Below are 20,153 nucleotides of genomic sequence, written 5' to 3' on the forward strand. Positions count from 1 at the left end.
TTCACCTCCACCAAAGCGCATTTCTCCCAAAAGAAAGACAGGCCCCACAGGAATCCTCCTCCGGAAAATCGACCAGGCCTGTCCCTCGGAAAACCACCTCACCCTCCGGTAAGGTAATAAAAATAATAAACGGGAGCTGCTTCTTGAAGGTGTTTCCTGGAGGGAAACACAGATGAACTGAGGAATGAGGGTGGGCGGGGGCTTTTAATGCTTCTTGATTGATCGTTTCCCAGATCCGGAGGAGGGACCGGATCTCCTGTTGTCCCGGATGACGGTTAGAGAAAAATGGATGCCCTGATAATAAAATTGACATCTGTGGGGTAGAGATAATACCAGGCCCAAAGGGATAAGGTTTAGAATTTGAACTTGCATGGGGAGCCAACAGAAACCCTGAAGCCTACCATGTATGGGGTCCCCAAACATTTTATGGATTCTAGTGACAATCCTACTTGATCAATAGAGCATGTGCTACCCCATGATTTTTCCTTGCATTTGAAGTTCTCCTAGAAAAACGGATCCACCAGACTAGATTTTCCCATACTCAAGCTACTCCACTTTTTCAAACTAGGAGTTCCTCTGCCTCATCCCTTCATAAAGATAAACAAGCATACGTGGCCAAGCCCAGCTACCTGTTCATATGCTTGTCTGGCATGATGTTGGCCATCCAGAGTTAGAATAGAACTACAGTCTGACGCAGCACATATTAAAAACCTGTCTCCCACCTCTTTATTGACTAAATAGAAGTATAGTCCCGTGTTAGTCACGGAGTAGATACCTTGACTTCAAACCAACAAATAGTGATTCAAATAATAACTTTTTTGACTTTATGACTAATGTGCATAGTTAATGCAAGTTTTTCAAGCTTAGGTACAGTTCTGATCCAGTCTGGTCCTTGCCTAAAGAAGAAACAACGTTTTGAAAGCTTGCAATAGACTATGTACAGTTAGCCATTAAATAATTACCAGAATCCTTTGTTGGTTTAATGTTGGGATGGCTGTATAAAAACATAAATTTGTGTGCCTTCTCTTGAATTCATAAGACCAACCCAGCTGATACTCAATTTTCTATTTCATGGATTCGGCAAAATAGGTTCTTAAAATAGGTTCCGTTTTGTTTTTGGGGGGACCACAGATATATCTAAAAAGTACTGGAAATGAACATAGCATATCATATTAGCTGTTCTATCTATGAATGCATCTTCTTGGCAAAAGCATACTAAATGGAAGGAGTGGTTGCAGCCAAGAACAAACCATGGGGGGGAAAAAAAGCATTATTTCCAATATGGAAACTGTCCATGACAAGGCACTCATGGATGAACAAGCACTCCCTTACAATAATCCTTCTTCACAGCTGTATTATTTATTTGAGTCCTTAAAAATACAATTTTATTGTGTACTTTATGTGTGGTAATACTGTTTACCAATGTATTAGCAATACTATAACCAAACTACAATACAGTACTACTAGCTAATCACTATGATATTGGTGTTCTAAGTTTTGTGTAAAGAACAATGTTACATGTTTGTTCAGGAGTCTTTATTGATTTCCATGTCTCCTTATTTGCTTCCGACATACTGTTTTGACCATTTTTTTCAATAAACATACTGTTTAACCACCAGGGCCAGATTAAGCGGCATTGGGGAGTCAAACGCACCCTCCCCCCCTCCCAACTGCTTCCCATAGCCGCTACACAATTTGTGGCTTCATTGTAACTTACCTGTCAAATGGCACTGCTCCAGTCTTCATCCCTGCTGCCTGCCTCTATTCCATGCGGTGCGTGTTATGTGTAAATAGCCTGCATCAGGCCATACATCAGGCCATAAAGAAGAGGCAGGCAGTGGGGCTGAAAAAGGAGCAGCAAGCTGGGACTGTAGAGTTACAATGCAGTTACAAATCATGCAGAGGACCCAGGAAACAGTCAGGGGCAGACCACCTGGGGGGGGGGGGGGGGGGGGTTAGAACAAGTAGTGTGCAATGTTGGCAAGATAGAAGACTCATGCAGGGAGCTGTTACAGCCAAGCTCTGTAAACTGTTCAATGAGGAGAGGGGACCATGGTGCAGCGCATGAGCGGCTTCCAAAGGCCAGGATAAGGAGGGGAGCACTGCACTTGTCTGTCAATGTAGTTTAAAGATCCAGTTTGCCAGAATTTTAATTGAGGTCATGGGGCAGCCGTACATGTACTAAATTCTCAGCTGACATGGCCTGAACTGCCACATCAGCTGAGTTTCACCACTTAGTGGACCAATGAAAATCCTCCCTGGGGAGAGAGAACTCCCCTTGGTCTGTTTCATCCCAATGGGGAGCCTCGGCAGTTATGCACTTGCTGGGGCTCCCATCGTTAACCTGCCACTTGTTCCCAGTGGCTGTGGATCAGAGCGGTGGAGGCAGAGGCGGATACAGCGGGTAGTGTGAACGAGTTGACACACATTGCTATGGGCACAGTGTATCCACACAGAATATGCTGTGCATCTTGAGTAGTGTGGACCATGCCTTACTTTGTCTCTGTCTTCTGTAGGCCTGCTGACAGTCTACAGGCAGAAAGTAGTAATATCTGAGGAAAGAGACCCAAACAGCAGTATGTAGCTACTCAAATATCAGATGATAACATACAAACATTATCTTACACCTTTTAATAAAAAAACAAACAAACAAACAAACAAAAAAAGACATCCAGAGATCAGGTACCCACCAAAGTAATAAAAAAAACAAAAAAACTAAAAACCTTGGTTCATCTTATGATCCCCAAGAAGGTTAATCTAGCTTACCAAAGCTGATCTTTGGCTGCGAAGAACTGTGGTGTGGATATTAGACTCTAAGCTTCTTTTATATACCCTAAATTACTTATTTTCTGTTCTTGATTAGTGGCTAATTCCAACAGCAGAATATCTGTAATGTTTACCAATATTCTACTATCGCCTAACCTAAAGCCTGGTACAGACTTTCAATTATGATTGGCCAATCACTGACCAATTTTGCCACTGCCATGTAGTATGAGGTTTTACCTACACAATCTGCTCATAGTTATTAATACCTGCTGACCTTCATACTACATGGAGAGGGTAAAATCGGTCAGTGATTGGCCAATCATAATTGAAAGTGTGTACCAGGCTTTAGCCGCCTACCTAACACTAACCAACTCCCCTGTCGCAATCTACTGATATTTTACCACTAAACCTAATCTCTCACTAAGGGTGCATACACACATCCAATTTTGATTGGCCACTCACTGGCCAATTGTACTACCTCCCTGTATTATGAGGATCAACACATTTTGAAAACTATGAACAGATTGGGCTCTATTCACAAAGAGCCAAATTTTCCGCAAAATTTTACCGCTATATTCCCGCCAGCGGTAAACTACGCATTTTTTCCACATTCACTAATATTTTCCGCATGTTTTCCGCATGCGGGAAAAAAAGATGCGGAAACAGCCATTATTCATGCGGGAATCATGCGGTAAAAAGGTCGCATGAAAAAGTGTTTAAAAAAAAAAAGTTAAAGTCCAGCAAGCACAGCCCTTAATGGGATGCGGAATATATCACCTACTACTTGTAGGTGATAAAAAAAATCGGTAATTAACGACGAAATGGTGCGCCTGAACATTTTTGAGAATTGATCTTTTATTGCGGAAAATACCGACTTTTGCGGAAATTTTTCCGCATGAATCCCGCACTTTTACCACACTTTTTCCGCATGCGGAAAAAACATGCGGAACCTTTTGAGAATTTCAATGTGGCGGTGTTTTGGTCGGTAACTTCCCGCATGCACTTTACCGCATGCGGGAAGTCTTTGAGAATAGAGCCCATAGTGTAGGTAAGCTCTCATATTGCATGGAAGTAGTAACATTGGCTGTGCAGATCAGGCTAAACCCTCCCTCTACCAATGCCTAACACTAACCTATGCCCAAGCAAAAATCTCCGCCAGTATAGTGCTACCTTCGCTGCTAAGAACTCCCTCTATTTTTTTGCTGGCTACTGCCAATATTGCTCAGGCACCACCTATGCCTAAGCACTGTATAAAAATTAAATAAATTAAATTAGTGTGCAGAATAAATGCACGCGCGCGCGCGCACACACACACACACACACACACACACACACACACACACACACACACACACACACACACACACACACACACACACACACACACACACACACACACACACACACACACACACACACACACACACACACACACACACACACACACACACACACACACACACACACACACACACACACACGTTGTGCATCATAAAACATAAATCTGGTCTCCAAATGCAGAAGGTGTTAAATACTTTTCCCCAGACTGCTATGCCCAGGTGATCATTTGTGCAGATTGCCCAAACAATGTCCATCCAACTTCCCACCATACTTCTAGGAGATGATTTTAATGGCATTCTTTCATACTTTATGCAATAACAGACATACATTTTCAGCCTGTATTTCACAGTTTCATTGCATACTCATTTCTACAGTCTCACTAATACCTGTACTGACAGTTGTTAGGCTCTTATAGCAGAGAAATACTGTCTGTAGTCCCAGCAAATTTACCGCAAACAACTCCCTGTATCTCGCACACTACATCTCTCTCTCTCTCTCTCCCCAGTACACATGACAAAACAAACATAAATCGTTTTCAAAACAGACCTTGAATAAGAGATTCAAGATGTTACCAACCAAAAGATGGCCGCCGTTCTCCGCGTACAGGGAGGGCAGCTTGCCTTAACGCAAACCATTTCACGGCTTCCTGCCAGCAGTAAACATGGCGCTCGTTACGTCACCGCAGCCAATCGTTTCTATTACTTGTGCCTAATCATGCTTATAACATTCATCATATTAATGTAAGAGGCAGGTGACATACGATGTATTACTGGGAGGTTGTCACTCATTGCTGGCTAGTCTTGGATAGAAATGCAATATTCATTACATTTTGCGCTAGAACTTATCACAAGTCTGCAGACTGGCGCCAAGAAAGATGACGCACTGGTTGTGGGCGGAGTTTTCGTTGAACGTTTGGCGGGTGTTCTGTGGGGTCATTTTGCTGGGAATACGGAGCTGGGCATGAGAGCGGGAATTTCAGTGGGTTCTGTGCTGCGGACAGAGTTCGTTGCCAAGTGACAGTCCCTCTGAACGCCCACTGGTACCGGGGAGCTGCAGCCTGCACGGATTACTGGGTAAGGCGCGTTCACACACCATGCCACACAACAAGGGGTTGATTGATGGGGTAGTTATTAATAGAGGAATACATAGGGATGATTGTCAAGCTTAGTGCAACTGTAGTAATTGTACAAAACCAGATGAAATCCACTTATGTGTTGCAAACATATAATGGTATGTTCCCTGCCTGAGCTCGTCACAGGGACCATGCTAGGTACACCCCATACCATTTTTGTGTTAGATAGATGGTTCGATAAGTCTGTGAGACTGGCCACAGTATACGTGGTGCGATGGAAGTGCTTCGATCAACGCAGACTCTGCAGTGTGTTGCTGAGCTGTATGGGTGGTACTGCACAGTACATGATTGCACTGGAGTCAATAGCACTGCAACCAGCTTCAAAGATTATAGCGGTGCGCATAACAGCGAAGTTGCGTGACACACCTAAGGTAGCCATACATCTAGTGATGTATGGGCAGATTCGGCCAAGAGACAAATCTCTCTAATCGAATCTGGTAAGAGAGAGATCTGTCAGCTGCTGCTGAAATCGATCTAAAATTGGCCCTATGCGCTGCCTCACTGCTGTCCTCCTAATGCCCGCCGTGCCAAAGTGTATATAGTGTATATACATTACGCTGAGTGGATCGTTCAGAAACAGCCTTATCAGTCTGCAGATAGACTGTACACACGCACTACTGTCGGGAGAACGACCGCCCAGCAGGAGGGTCTGACGGACCCGTCGTTCTCTTTAGTAGTGCGTGTGTACGCACCTTAACACATAGTAAGAATTGATACTTATCCAGTGCTTCTTCCAGCCCCATAAACGCATGTGAGTCCCTCGCCGTCCTCCTGCGGTCTTCCGATCAGCCGTGCTAACAGGCTCAGTCGTGTCCAGTCTAGGTTTGATGCGCATAAGGCACTGACTGACGTGACTGAGCCTGTTAGCGCTGCCGATCGTTGCTAGACTGCGGGAGGACGGCGAGTCACAGGTGGTTATGGGGCTGGAGGAAGGGCCGGGTAGGTATAAATTTTTACTATGTCTTAGTTTCTGGTTTACTTTAAGGGTACCTGAGGCATATTGGGGAAATAAGAGATACTTAGGAAGATGGCAGCCTGTGGATCCTGCAGATGTTTCCCATATAATCCTGGCCCCTATGGTTGCTGCGCGTGGACCCTTAGAACATATCCAACAAGTGCTTGTCTGATATGTTCTCATGGCCACACTCCCGGCGTGAGTGTAGCTGTACTACAGTACAGCTATGCAGTAAGCCGGAGCTGCTTGTCCGCGTGCGGCTCTGTGCTACTGCACAGACTCAACCGTCTCTCATGCAGGATGGCCGAACTTGTGCACAAAGAGTAGCGTGACCACAAGCTTCTAAAGGGTCCTAGTGAGCAATGGTGGGGGCGATGAGGAAACGGGAAGCCTCTGGAAGGTGACTGCACTGTGCTGACTTGAGGAATTCCATTTTTGACCTGGAATGGTCCCTCTATCTCAGGGGTCCCCAAACGTTTTGGGTCGAGGGCCGGATCAACATACTTCAGATTGCTGGGGGGCCGGAGTATACATAAAATGATGTAGAAGTCTTTTCGGGACAGACAGTAAAGCATACCCAGGTGACAACCTGCAGTCCAATTGGACATTAGTGTCACCTGATGTGGAATTTGGAAACCAGCGAATTATTGCTTTATATCTTCCATGTGGATGGGTGGTGCCAGCATTTCTATTGTATATGCGGACCACCAATATTTAAAGATGTAGCTGACCACATCTATAAGTAATACATTTTGTGTGTTGGGGCCAGTAAAAAAAGCCTCAGGGGGCCACATTCGGCCCACGGGCCTTAGTTTGAGGACCACTGCTCTATCTGTATGCTGGGTTTGCCCTTTCTTCCCTGTGTACAAACAGGCAAGCTTATCAGCATCTTCTGTGAAAAAAACCTAACCCCCTTCCTCCTCCCCTCTGACTCTGAAATCTCAGGCTAGTAATACCTCCCCCTCCTACTGCTCAGACTGAGCTCCCATGAGCCCTTGCTACTGCCAAGGCTCTCTGAAAAACTGTGGGCGAGGCTTGTTTAGTTTATAGGGAATTAGAGTAATAAAACAAAAAAGTATTTGGCTTGAGGAATGCCATATAAACAATAGGAAAGAAACACAATTATGCAATGAGTAAAAGTTCACCTCGGATCATGCACACCAAAACCGCTAGCAGATCGTCAAAACGCTAGTGGTTTTGGGAGCAGAGAGCCGATATTTGCCGGGTGCACACCGAGCGGATTTTGTATGTGATCCGCCATCTGCATCCGCGTGGCTAATGTATCTCTATGGGCTGGTGCACACCGGCGGTTTGAGGTTTTAAGCAAACCGCAAACGTGCAGCAAGAGGCACGTTTGCGGCTTGCTTAAAACCTCAAACCGCCGATGTGCACCAGCCCATAGAGATACATTAGCCACGCAGATTTTCAAGCGGATGCGGCCGGCGGATCCGCCCAGTGTGCACTGGGCCTCAGACTGGCTTCTGTCTAAAGCAGTGGTTCCCAACCCATGTGTCGCGGCAGCTTCAGGTATGTGTTGCGGCTCTCTCGGAGGGCAGCAGCGCAGTGGAGGGAGAGCTGTGGGCAGCGGCAGAGAAGGGGGCCATCTCACCCCCTTCTCTCACCTTAGGGTGCTCTGCCTCCCTCGCTCTCCCCTCCGATACAGTGTGGCGGCGCTTGGCAGCGGGCAGGACTTGCCTTCCGTGTCGCTCCAAGCGCCGGCTGGAAGTTCTGGTTCTGCAGCCGCTGCTCTGGTCTGGATCAGGCCAGAGTAGTGGCAAATCATCCCGTGACGAGACCAGACGGGACAGAGACACGGAAGGTAAGTTCCGCCCCTCTGCCAGCCACCGCACTTCGTTCCGGAGGAGGGAGGGAGAGCACCCTGAGGTCCCGCTCTCCTTCCCTCGCTTTCTCCTCCTGGGGGGTAGGGGGCACCTGGCTACATATACTGGGGACATCTACACCTGACTACATATACTGGGGACATCTACACCTGACTACATATACTGGGGACATCTACACCTGACTACATATACTGGGGACATCTACACCTGCCTACATATACTGGGGACATATACCCCTGCCTACATATACTGGGGACATATACCCCTGCCTACATATACTGGGGACATATACCCCTGCCTACGTATACTGGGGACATATACCCCTGCCTACATATACTGGGGACATATACCCCTGCCTACATATACTGGGGACATATACCCCTGCCTACATATACTGGGGACATATACCCCTGCCTACATATACTGGGGACATATACCCCTGCCTACATATACTGGGGACATATACCCCTGCCTACATATACTGGGGACATATACCCCTGCCTACATATACTGGGGACATATACCCCTGCCTACATATACTGGGGACATATACCCCTGCCTACATATACTGGGGACATATACCCCTGCCTACATATACTGGGGACATATACCCCTGCCTACATATACTGGGGACATATACCCCTGCCTACATATACTGGGGACATATACCCCTGCCTACATATACTGGGGACATATACCCCTGCCTACATATACTGGGGACATATACCCCTGCCTACATATACTGGGGACATATACCCCTGCCTACATATACTGGGGACATATACCCCTGCCTACATATACTGGGGGCATATACCCCTGCCTACATATACTGGGGGCATATACCCCTACCTACATATACTGGGGACAACTGGCTGTTTGTCATTATGTGCATTTACTGGTGAAAAGCTGTCTCTTATGTGCATTTACTGGTGAAAAGCTGTCTCTTATGTGCATTTACTGGTGAAAAGCTGTCTGTCATTACATGCATTTAGTCTACATGTCACGGAGATCTCCAAAAAGTTGGGAACCACTGGTCTAAAGGAATACACTTTCCAGTATAGCTGCCTATTGCACACATGCTAGGGCCACTGTGGTCAGTTTATATATAGGAGGTCACCCACACAAATACATAAACATTTATGCTTGGTGGTATTTGATCCAGAACTTTAGGAGTGCCAACTAGAGATGGTCAATGAAATGCAAATCCGGCCTGCGTGCAAATCATATCCAGCTTAAAGAGACTCCGTAACAAAAATTGCATCCTGTTTTTTTATCATCCTACAAGTTCAAAAAGCTATTCTAATGTGTTCTGGCTTACTTCAGCACTTTATACTATCACTGTCTCTGTAATAAATCAATGTATCTTTCCCCTGTCAGACTTGTCGTCCTGTGTCTGGAAGGCTGCCAAGTTCTTCAGTGTTGTGGTTCTGCTATGAACTCCCCCTTCCAGGCCCCTCTATGCACACTGCCTGTGTGTTATTTAGATTAGGGCAGCTTCTCTCTTCTCTCTTATCTTTTACAAGCTGGATAAATCGTCCTCTGAGCTGGCTGGGCTTTCACATACTGAAGAATTACAGACAAGGGCAAAGCTGTTTGCAGGAAGAAACAAGCAGCCTGAAACTTCAGTGCATGAGAACAGGGGGAAAGAAACACACAAATGATCTCTTGAGATTAAAAAGGAAGGCTGTATACAGCCTGCTTGTGTATGGATGTATTTTCTATGTGTGGACATACTGTACATCAACCTACTTCCTGTTTTGGTGGCCATTTTGTTTGTTTATAAACAAACTTTTTAAAACTGTTTTTAACCACTTTTAATGCGGCGAGGATCGGCGAAATTGTGTCAGAGGGTAATAGGAGATGTCCCCTAACGCACTGGTATGTTTACTTTTGTGCGTTTTTTTTTTTTTTTTTTTTTTACAATACAGATTCTCTTTAAGATGGTCCGATTAGATCTTCATCACCTTCTTTCAGTTTTGATTGGTCCAGTTCCAAGCTGCATACAATGTACATTAAATTAGTATGCAAGCTAAAAGGATACCTGGGGGGGATTAGATTCACAGTCTATCAGGTCCCTCGCTGTAGTTGAGCTGCCTTTCATGGGTGCTGCTGTCGTCCACTTTGAAGGATCGCTGACCACAGCTGTGGTCGTGGTCTACTGCACATGCATTTGTGCTTCCATGTGCCTCTCTCCATCGTACTCCTGTAGCTGGAAGCGTTCTGCGCTTGTACAGTTAATAAGGACCCAAATTGTGCAATAGCAGAATACTCAAGGCCAAGGGACTGCAATCGAGAGAGGCATGCACAGTTTTATCAGCTGTTATCTTTTATTTGTCTGCAATTAAGATAGGTCAGCAGATTGCAATTTGTGAGGTTTTTTTTAAATTGATTTGTTTAAATATAACTGGAGATCTGCTTCCACATTCATATATCTGATTTATTGTTATGCTGTTTCTTTGATGTTCTAAGTATTTACATCTCTTTATTACTTATTAGATTTCAAGCTTGGTGAAGACCCAAACTCCAAAGTCATGGAAGGTAAGCGCTCTCAAACTTGGTATTTTGGTAATATTTGTTTTTCAGACTCTACAAAAGGGAATCTGAATTCTGTACACCAACAGTCTATGGATACAATTGCGGGGAGAATGGGGGATGAAGCTTGAAGCGAACCTAAACTGAGAAGGATTTGGAGTTTTCCTTCTAAAATAATATCAGTTGCCTGACTTTTCTGCTGACCCTGTGTCTCTAATACTTTTAGCCACAACCCCTCAACAAGCATGCAGATCAGGTGCTCCTGACTGAAGTCAGACTGGATTAGCTGCATGCTTGTTTCAGGTGTGATTCAGCCACTACTGCAGCCAAAGACATCAGCAGGATTGACAAGCAACTGGTATTGCTTAAAGAGACACTGAAGCGAAAAAAAATTATATTATGATTTGTATGTGTAGCACAGCTAAGAAATAAAACCTTAAGATCAGATACATCAGTCTAATTGTTTCCAGTACAGGAAGAGTTAAGAAACTCCAGTTGTTATCTCTATGCAAAAAAGCCATTAATCTCTACGACTTTCAAAGTCGTGGAGAGGGCTGTTATCTGACTTTTATTATCTCAACTGTAAGTGAACTATTTACTTTTTCTCTGCCAGAGGAGAGGTCATTAGTTCACAGACTGCTCTGAAAGAATAATTTTGAATGCTGAGTGTTGTGTAATCTGCACATATTATAGAATGATGCAGTTAGAAAACACACTGTATACCTGAAAATAAAAATATGAGAATATTTTCTTTGCTGCTAATCTTCTAGTAATTATTCATAGTACACAACCAATTCATTATATCATATTTTTTTTTTCGCTTCAGTGTCTCTTTAACCAGTTCGGCCTATCTGGACGAGCTTCCTCGTCCAGATAGGCACTGCTGCTGCCGCCGCCTCGTGCGCCCCCCCCCCCCCCCCCCCGCGCGCTCCCGCTGCCCGCCGCTAGCCCCCGATCAGTGAATGGGAATATAATTCCCATTCACCGATCTATCTTCCCCGCAGAAATACCGACGCTTTCTCTCCAGAGAGCGCGGTATTTCTGCCCCCAGGAAACATTTCCCCTGCTTTTAAGTTCCTAGATGCGAAATCGTTCGCATCTAGGACTTTTTTCACTGTGGCCATCTTGTGGCCGAATAGTAAACTGCACCACAATTCATTTTTAATAAAAAAAAAATATATTTTACATTTAAAATTAAGTTTCCCTCCCACACCAAAAATTACCCACATACACTTTTTTTTATTAAAAATAAAAAATGGACTTCCGGTTCCGGCGCCCTGGAGGGAAGCGGCTAGAGTGAAGAGCTCCTGAGACAGATCCCAAAGTGTGCAGCCTTTCAGCCAACTAAAGCGCCCATACAACCTGAGCTGTTGGGGACACGTTACCGGGAGACCGTAGAGGAGTAAGACCGCTGATGGACCGGTATCTCACGCGATCTGACAAGCGAGACAAACGCGCCGCAGATAAAACTTCCAAGATGGCGCCGAAGGCAAAAAACAAGGAAGGCCACCGGCAATCCCCGACCCGCAATACCCGTAATACTGCCAAGGAACTTGAATGGGACGAGACTACACAAGCCCAAGGATGGGACTCTGACTCGGATGCAGCTTCAGAAAGAAGTGAGTCAAGCGCACGTTACATGAAAATAGCAAAAGCAGTAGTTACACAACTCAGGCCTGACCTAGAGTCTATGATACAAGATGCAGTCACGCAATCCTTGAAAAAAGTACATAAAGAACTGCAGGCACATACTACACGACTAACACAAGCTGAAAAACGCATTTCCACGCTAGAAGATGATTGTACATCCCAGAAAGACACCCAAGAAAAGCTCCTGAAAGAAAACAGGGAGATGCATGAAAAGCTTCAAGATCTGGAAAATAGATCTAGGCGCAGCAACCTGAGAGTCGTAGGACTGCCAGAATCTTATACAGCTACCTTCTTACCCAAGTTTTGTGCGGAAACTATCCCTGAACTTCTGGGACTAGAGGGCCCTTACAAAGTAGAGAGAGCTCACAGAGTGGGTCCCCCACAATCAGCAGAAAACAAAAAAGGCCCACGAATAATAATGGTCAAGTATCTGGACTACGCCGAGAAAACAACCATCCTTAGAGCTTTTCGACAGAACGGGCAACTGCTGGAGTTTGAAGGGCAGAGGATCAGACTTTTCAATGACTTCTCTTTAGAAGTCTCCAAAATGCGACAAAAATTTAACTCTGCATGCGCTGAATGTGTTAGACGTCAGTGGAAATTTACCTTGCTGTACCCAGCAACCTTAAAAGTCACAGACAACAAAGGAGAAACCCACACCTTTAAGAACTCACATGATGCTGATCAGCACCTCAGAAAAACCGCGGACCCAGAATCTTCACCTCCAGCTGAAGATACGGAAAACAACGAGGAATCCTGAACTTTGCAAGTATAGTACCTGTTGCCAATTCTCCTTATGTTTTCTTTCAAATTATCTATGGCGCTGCTCCTCACAGCACCAAGTTCATGGTTTTCTTTATTCTCTCGTCAAACCCTATCAATCCATTTGCTGAACTGGACTGCTGAACTTGACAATATATAGAAAGGCTGACAGACTTAATGGGATCTGGAAGCTTGCTGAGTTTAGACATAACTTGATGTCCCCCACTAGGGGAAGAAGTGAAGACACGTTGTTTTTGATGTCTCTGATCTTAATTATATTAGTTTTGGTATTTTTAATACTGAAAATAGATAAGATATACAATTTAAAAGCACTCAGATGGTTCGGGCAAGGGGTAGGTTCGCTCGCACTGTTTGCCAGCGAAACAGGGGGTCACCGTCCTATAGGGATTAATAATTCTGCTGTTATGGTTGGGATAACTCAATGCGAATTCTTACTACATCTGACCACAAGTATCTTAAACCTTTTACATGGGGCTAAATTTCTGTAGTTGGAATGTGAAGGGCCTTAGATCCCCTCATAAAAGAAATATGGTATTACGCCATCTTAAAAAGTTAAAGACAGACGTTGCATTACTGCAAGAAACACACCTGACAGATTCACAGTTCCCCTTCATGAAAAAGCACTGGGTTGGAAAAATTCTGGGTTCGCCCTCACGTGACAGAAAAGCTGGGGTCTTAGTGCTCTTTCATAAAAATTTCAAAGGAACAATAATAGATCATCAAGCTGATACGGAAGGCAGATGGATAAGAATTCGCATACAAACAGGAAGGGAAATTACAAATGTCCTAAATGTCTATGGGCCCAATGAAGATAACGACACATTCTTGTCAGAGATCAATGCTTTAATTTTAAATGATATGTCGTCAAGTTGGATAGTTGCTGGAGATCATAATGCAGTTCCCAATACCAAGGAAGATAGATCAGGGAGCCGCAAGGCACCAGCCCTATATCAGAAAAAGTCAGATCGACTTGCAACCTTTATGCAAGATACCAAATTAGTGGATGTTTGGCGCCTAACTCATCCATGTGACAGAACCTACACCTTCTTCTCCCCTCCACATGATGTCTGGTCCAGACTGGACATGTTTCTAACCTCAGACAAAATTGTACAAAGAACTACAGCTGCTGATATAAAAGATATGGTTATATCTGACCACACCCCCATCACGCTTACTCTGAGAGATGAGACTCCCAGGGGATCAGACATTATCTGGAGGTTCCCTACACAACTTTATCAAGACGAGCAATTTGCTAGTCTGCTACAACAATGGTGGTTAGACTTTCAAGAAAATAATAAAACACACATCTCCCAACCTAGTCTATACTGGGAAACGGCGAAAGTAGTACTGAGAGGGAGAATAATTGCATACATGGCAGGGAAAAAGAAAGAGGCTAACTTATCATACTCCAGTGCAGTCAAGGAAGTCAGAGAAGCCTGGATACATTTCCAGTCTCTTCCCAATCAAGAAAACAAACTGCAATGGCTAAACTAGAGGTGGATAAATGGCTTAAAAACAAAGAATTACTAAACGGAACATATAGAGAAATTAGGTTCAGGAGATTCGGAAACAAGATGAGCAAAATGCTAAGCAACATTATTAAGGGCTCTAAACCATCTAATAATATTCTCTCTATAACAGATGAAACAGGATCACTCTTGACAGACCCTCAAAAAATAGCTGACCGATTTCAGAGATACTACGCACAGCTCTACAGTGAGGGAACTATTCCACCTCAAACAAATGTCCTTGAATCATTGATTCAGGAAGCAAAGCTGCCTTCACTAAACGAGTCAGATTTACTAATATTAAATACAGAAGTGACACAGAATGAAATACTAGACACTATCAAACACCTGAAAAATTACAAAGCTCCAGGACCTGATGGGTTCACGGCAGAATTTTTCAAAATGTTAAAAACAGAAGTAGTTCCCTCCCTGCAGAATATGTTCAACGACATAATTCAAAAAGGGGTAATGCCTCCGTCAGCAAGAATGGCTCACATCAAATTAATCCCAAAACAGGGCAAAAACCCAGTGGACCCGGCAGCCTATAGGCCAATATCTCTAATTAATCAAGATATCAAGATTCTTACTAAGATCATGGCGGATAGGCTGGCGGGTCTAATGCACAAACTGGTAAGCCCAACACAAGCAGGATTTATCAAAAACCGCTCTGCGGTCATGAATTTACGTAAAGTGATCACTGTTCTGGACCATGCTAAAGCCTATCCGGACACAGCCAGGGAACATGTCATATTACTACTAGATGCTGAAAAAGCATTTGACAATGTTCGCTGGCTGTGGCTTGAGAAGGTACTTCACCAGATGGGAATCACTGGCCCCTTCCAACATTTAATAAAGGCTCTACATGATGGCCCAACCGCTCAAATACATACCCCAGGCTTTTTGTCCCCCAAAATACACCTACAGAAAGGCACCCGACAAGGCTGCCCTTTATCCCCTCTCCTATTTAATTTGGCCCTAGAGCCCCTGTTGCGTACTCTACAAATACAAATCACAGGTATCTCAATTAATAACACTGAGGTTTCTCAAGCCGTATTTGCGGATGATATGCTTCTCTTTATGTCCAGACCCCAGGAAGAACTAGGCAAGGTACTAGACATTATTGACAAAATAGGGAGTTATAGTGGATTTAAAGTAAATTTAGAAAAGAGTGAGCTCCTACAACTATCCACACGGGCTGAGCGCTCTATACTATCAGCTATATCCCCTGTTCCCATAAAACAACAGGTGAGGTACCTTGGCATCAAACTATCAAGAGACCCACACTCCCTATATGACCTTAACTATAAGCCATTGTTCAAGGAAATTACCCAACTACTACAAAGGTGGGAAAACCTCCCACTAAATTTAATGGGAAGAGCCGCAGTCATTAAATCAGTTTGCTTCGGGAAATTATTGTTCCCACTCCAAACAATTCCACTCCTGCTGAAGCATAGCGATGTTAAACTGATGGAGAGAGCCTTTAATAGATTTTTATGGAGAGGTCGCAAAATCAGAATAGCTTACACTAAATTGCAATTACCTAAGGACAAAGGTGGGCTTAATCTACCTAATATTCGCGCTTATAATCTAGCATGTCTTTTCAGACACATTAGAGATTGGGAATGCAAGTCTAGTACTTATTCCAACTACGAATTGGAAAAATCATACATGGAACCATGGTCTCCGATGGCAGTCCTTCACACAGCTTACAAAGACCTACCAGTCAGGTTGAAACATAGTAGAATGGTAAGAGATACCTGGGCAACTTGGAAAGCATTACGCATTTGGTTTAAACAACCAGCTAGCATTTCAAAGTACATGCCTCTATGGGGTCACCCAGGCTTTCCGCCTAGTATATTGCACAAAGGCTTTCTTGATTGGGAAGTAAGAGGGGTCTCAAAACTGGGAAACCTGTGGTACTTTCAAAAGAACAGATGGTTTACATTTATAGAACTTAGAGCCTTATATGGTATACCTAGAACCCACTTTTTATATTATGCTCAACTGAAATCATACCTATCCAAAATAGTAGACAACATAGGCGAAGTGATGAATCTAAATGATTTTGATAGATTCCTAAATCCACAAAGACCTAAAATGTCTTTATCTGAGATCCAGAAAAACATAGCTGACACATCCATACAAAAAAAGGCGAAGGGCAGCTTTGCGGCTTGGCTTAAAGACTTGCCGATAGAAAACCTAAGCAACAACATCCTGGAAGGTAATAATTTGCTCCGTTCCCTTATCACAGACGAAACATGGCGAGAATCACATTTCAAAATGATACATAGGGCGAAATACGCCTTCAACATTAAATATAAGGATAGACCAGCTAACTATCAACCACATTGTCCCAAATGTTCTAGGTCTGACGCCTCTATGTTCCACTGTTTGTGGGAGTGCCCACCTATAAAAATCTTTTGGGCCAAGGTTCAAAATCTTGTCCTAGCAATGTGCAAATTTAATCTTATTATGTCACCACAATTATGTCTATTCAACTATAGCCCACAAGAAAAGTCCGTACAACCAAACCAAAGACAACCTTGTAAACAACTTCCAGGTTTAGCCCACATGATAATAATAGCTGCCCGCAAAGTAATATATAATAAATGGATTTACTCAAGTCTACCATCCATATGGGATGTCAAGCAGGAGCTTCTGCATATCTTCCACCTAGACAATATAGAAACTCAAATGCATAAAGAAAAATACACCACACGTTTCTTTAAGATGTGGAAAAACTACATAATATATTCCCACAAACGAATTGAAATACTAGAGATAATGAAACCCTATAAGTACACCTCATGGTATGCGAAAAAAGATCTTCTAGGAGAACTAGGCCAACTAAAAATCTGATAAATCTACAAAAGCTAAGAGCTCTCACAGCAACCAATCTCCCAGAAAGTAGAGTATCCTGTAAATGAATACTCAAACTCATTCTAAATAGGACGGTGACGGGGGTGGGGGGAGGGGGGTGAGTGAGGGTGGGAGTGTTTTCTGTTAAGGGGTGGAGGGGTGGAGGGGGGGTTGTTCTCTTCAGGAGTCTCCAAACTCTACCTGAATGTGTGTAGCTCTTTGAGCAAGTGTTAATGCCTGTACAACCTTACTACTTTGGACTCCCCGAGAGGACTGTTAAAATTCTTGAAAAACCAAATAAAATTTGTTTAAAAAAAAAAAAATAATAAAAAATACAATTAAAAAACAAAACAAAAACAACATAAATAGTTACCCAAGGGTCTGAACTTTTTAAATATGCATGTCAAGAGAATATGTTATATTATTTAAAATGATAAGCTTATAAATAGTGATGGACGCAAATTGAAAAAATGCACCTTTATTTCTAAATGAAATATCGGCACCATAAATTGTGATAGTGACATCGTTTAAATGGTGTAATAAGCGGGACAGATGGGCAAATAAAATACATGAGTTTTAATTACGCTAGCGTATATTAATTTCAAACTATAATGGCCAAAAACTGAGAAATAATGAATTTTTTTCATTTCTTTCTTAATCTTCCTGTTAAAATAGATTTAGAAAAAAATAATTCTTAGCAAAATGTAGCACCCAAAGAAAGCCTAATTAGTGGCGGAAAAAAACAAGATATAGATCAATTCATTGTGATAAGTAGCAATAAAGTTATAGGCGAATGAATGGGAGGTGAACGTTGCTCGGATGCATGAGATTTTCGGAGAACACTGAGGATAGTTAGCCAGGTATAGTGTAGTTAGGTGTGGGTGGCTTCATGATAGTTAGCCAGGTATAGTGTAGTTAGGTGTGGGTGGCTTCAGTATAGTTAGCCAGGTATAGTGTAGTTAGGTGTGGGTGGCTTCAGGATAGTTAGCCAGGTATAGTGTGGTGCCTTCAGGATAGTTAGCCAGGTATAGTGTAGTTAGGTGTGGGTGGCTTCAGGATAGTTAGCCAGGTATAGTGTAGTTAGGTGTGGGTGGCTTCAGGATAGTTAGCCAGGTATAGTGTAGTTAGGTGTGGGTGGCTTCAGTATAGTTAGCCAGGTATAGTGTAGTTAGGTGTGGGTGGCTTCAGGATAGTTAGCCAGGTATAGTGTAGTTAGGTGTGGGTGGCTTCAGGATAGTTAGCCAGGTATAGTGTGGTGCCTTCAGGATAGTTAGCCAGGTATAGTGTAGGTAGGCGTAGGTGCCACTCATCTCCCTCCAGTTCCAGCGGCGGTGTCTGGGGCTCCTCCTGGTCTCCCCTCCTTCAGCCGCGCTGCAAGTGCAGATGGGCACTCTAAGGAAGACTCCGGAGTTTGGCGAGCGAAGGGGGCAGCGTGCATTGTGCCCACTGCCCAGCGCCGCCCCCAGCTATGACGTCGACTTCCTCCTCTCCCGCTGTACCGCCCTTCTCCTCTCCACCTCTCCCGATTGGCCAGAGGCTGGCAGCAGATTTTACATGACGCGGCCTAACGGTCGCGATCTACCAAATAGGCGGTCGCAATCTACCGGTAGATCGCGATCGACCTATTGGGCACCCCTGCTTTACACAGTCTATTCTATTGAGCTCCCCATCAGATAAAAATCTTTGCAAGATGCTGTACACATTCAAAAGATCAGGATCTGCAAAAGATCAGTTCCTGCAAAATGCATTCATAGTCTGATATCTGCAGATCTCATACATACCTTGCATCTGCAGATCTATCATCTGCAGATCTAAAGATCCATCCTGGTGGATCTGATCTGCAGATGAATGTCTGTTAAACAAGGTGTGTGTATGAGATTTGCAGAAATCATAGATTATGAATGCATTTTGCAGTAACTGATCTTATGAATGTGTACAGCATCTTGCAAAGATTTTATCTGATGGGGAGTTCAGCTCAATAGAATAAACTGTGTAGGCATGGCTCTCATACTACATGGAAGGGGGTAAAATTGGTCTGTGATCTTTCATTAATCTTTTAAGTGTTGGATCATTTTTGTACACAGCTCTGGACCACAATATCAGCCATATAGACCCCCCCCCCCCAATTATTTATTCAAGAAAATATAAATGTGTTTTTTTTGTGGGAAAGGGGGTATAGGCTCATCTTCTATTTTGTGTGTGTGTGGGGGGGGAGGAGGAGAACAAAAAAATAGTAATGTAAAAAAAATAAATGTATGTGTGTGTGTGTATTGTATTGGTGATCCAGTGAATATTCATATAATTTATAGATGATGCTGACTTAGAGCTTTTGACATCCTTGCTGGAGGAAAATGAAGCAGCAGAGAGCAGGGGTTCAGGTTATCCTGATTCCTTAAGTGATCCTGATGCCTATGATGAATTATTTGATGCTGATGAAGAAGGGTCTTACCATGAAAGTGACAGTGCAGCTGATGGGCAGGACCATGAAAGTGACAGTGCGGCTGATGGTGGACAAGATCATGAAAGTGACAATGCAGCTGATGGACAGGACTTTGGAGGGGTGACTGAAGATTTTAACACGCTGTTTGGTGATATTGATGATCTTGAAGATGATAAAGCCAAACCCCACACTGCTGTGCAGACTCCTTCACCCAGCCAGGAAAAATCTAAAAACGAGCTAGAAGGTATGTTTCACTTCTCCAGATGACATACCTTCCATGTGCGTGAACTTGTATGTGCTTACGTTAACATGATTGTCAGATCAGTATTGCAATAGAGTTACATTA

The 20,153-nt window shown here is 43.6% G+C and overlaps 1 protein-coding gene across 1 annotated transcript in view; it reads left to right on the forward strand.

The window, feature by feature from the left end:
- Window positions 1-4,986: 4,986 nt before the first annotated feature.
- LOC137563531 (protein MCM10 homolog) overlaps window positions 4,987-20,153 on the forward strand; it is a 41,354-nt gene continuing 26,187 nt past the window's right edge. Inside the window, exons 1-3 of the mRNA XM_068276109.1 lie at window positions 4,987-5,180; window positions 10,532-10,573; window positions 19,677-20,051. Of these exons, the coding sequence (XP_068132210.1) occupies window positions 10,567-10,573; window positions 19,677-20,051 (382 nt within the window). The 5' untranslated portion in view covers window positions 4,987-5,180; window positions 10,532-10,566. The remainder of the gene's footprint in view (window positions 5,181-10,531; window positions 10,574-19,676; window positions 20,052-20,153) is intronic.

The sequence above is a fragment of the Hyperolius riggenbachi genome, chromosome 3 (assembly GCF_040937935.1).
Source record: "Hyperolius riggenbachi isolate aHypRig1 chromosome 3, aHypRig1.pri, whole genome shotgun sequence".
NCBI lineage: Eukaryota > Metazoa > Chordata > Amphibia > Anura > Hyperoliidae > Hyperolius > Hyperolius riggenbachi.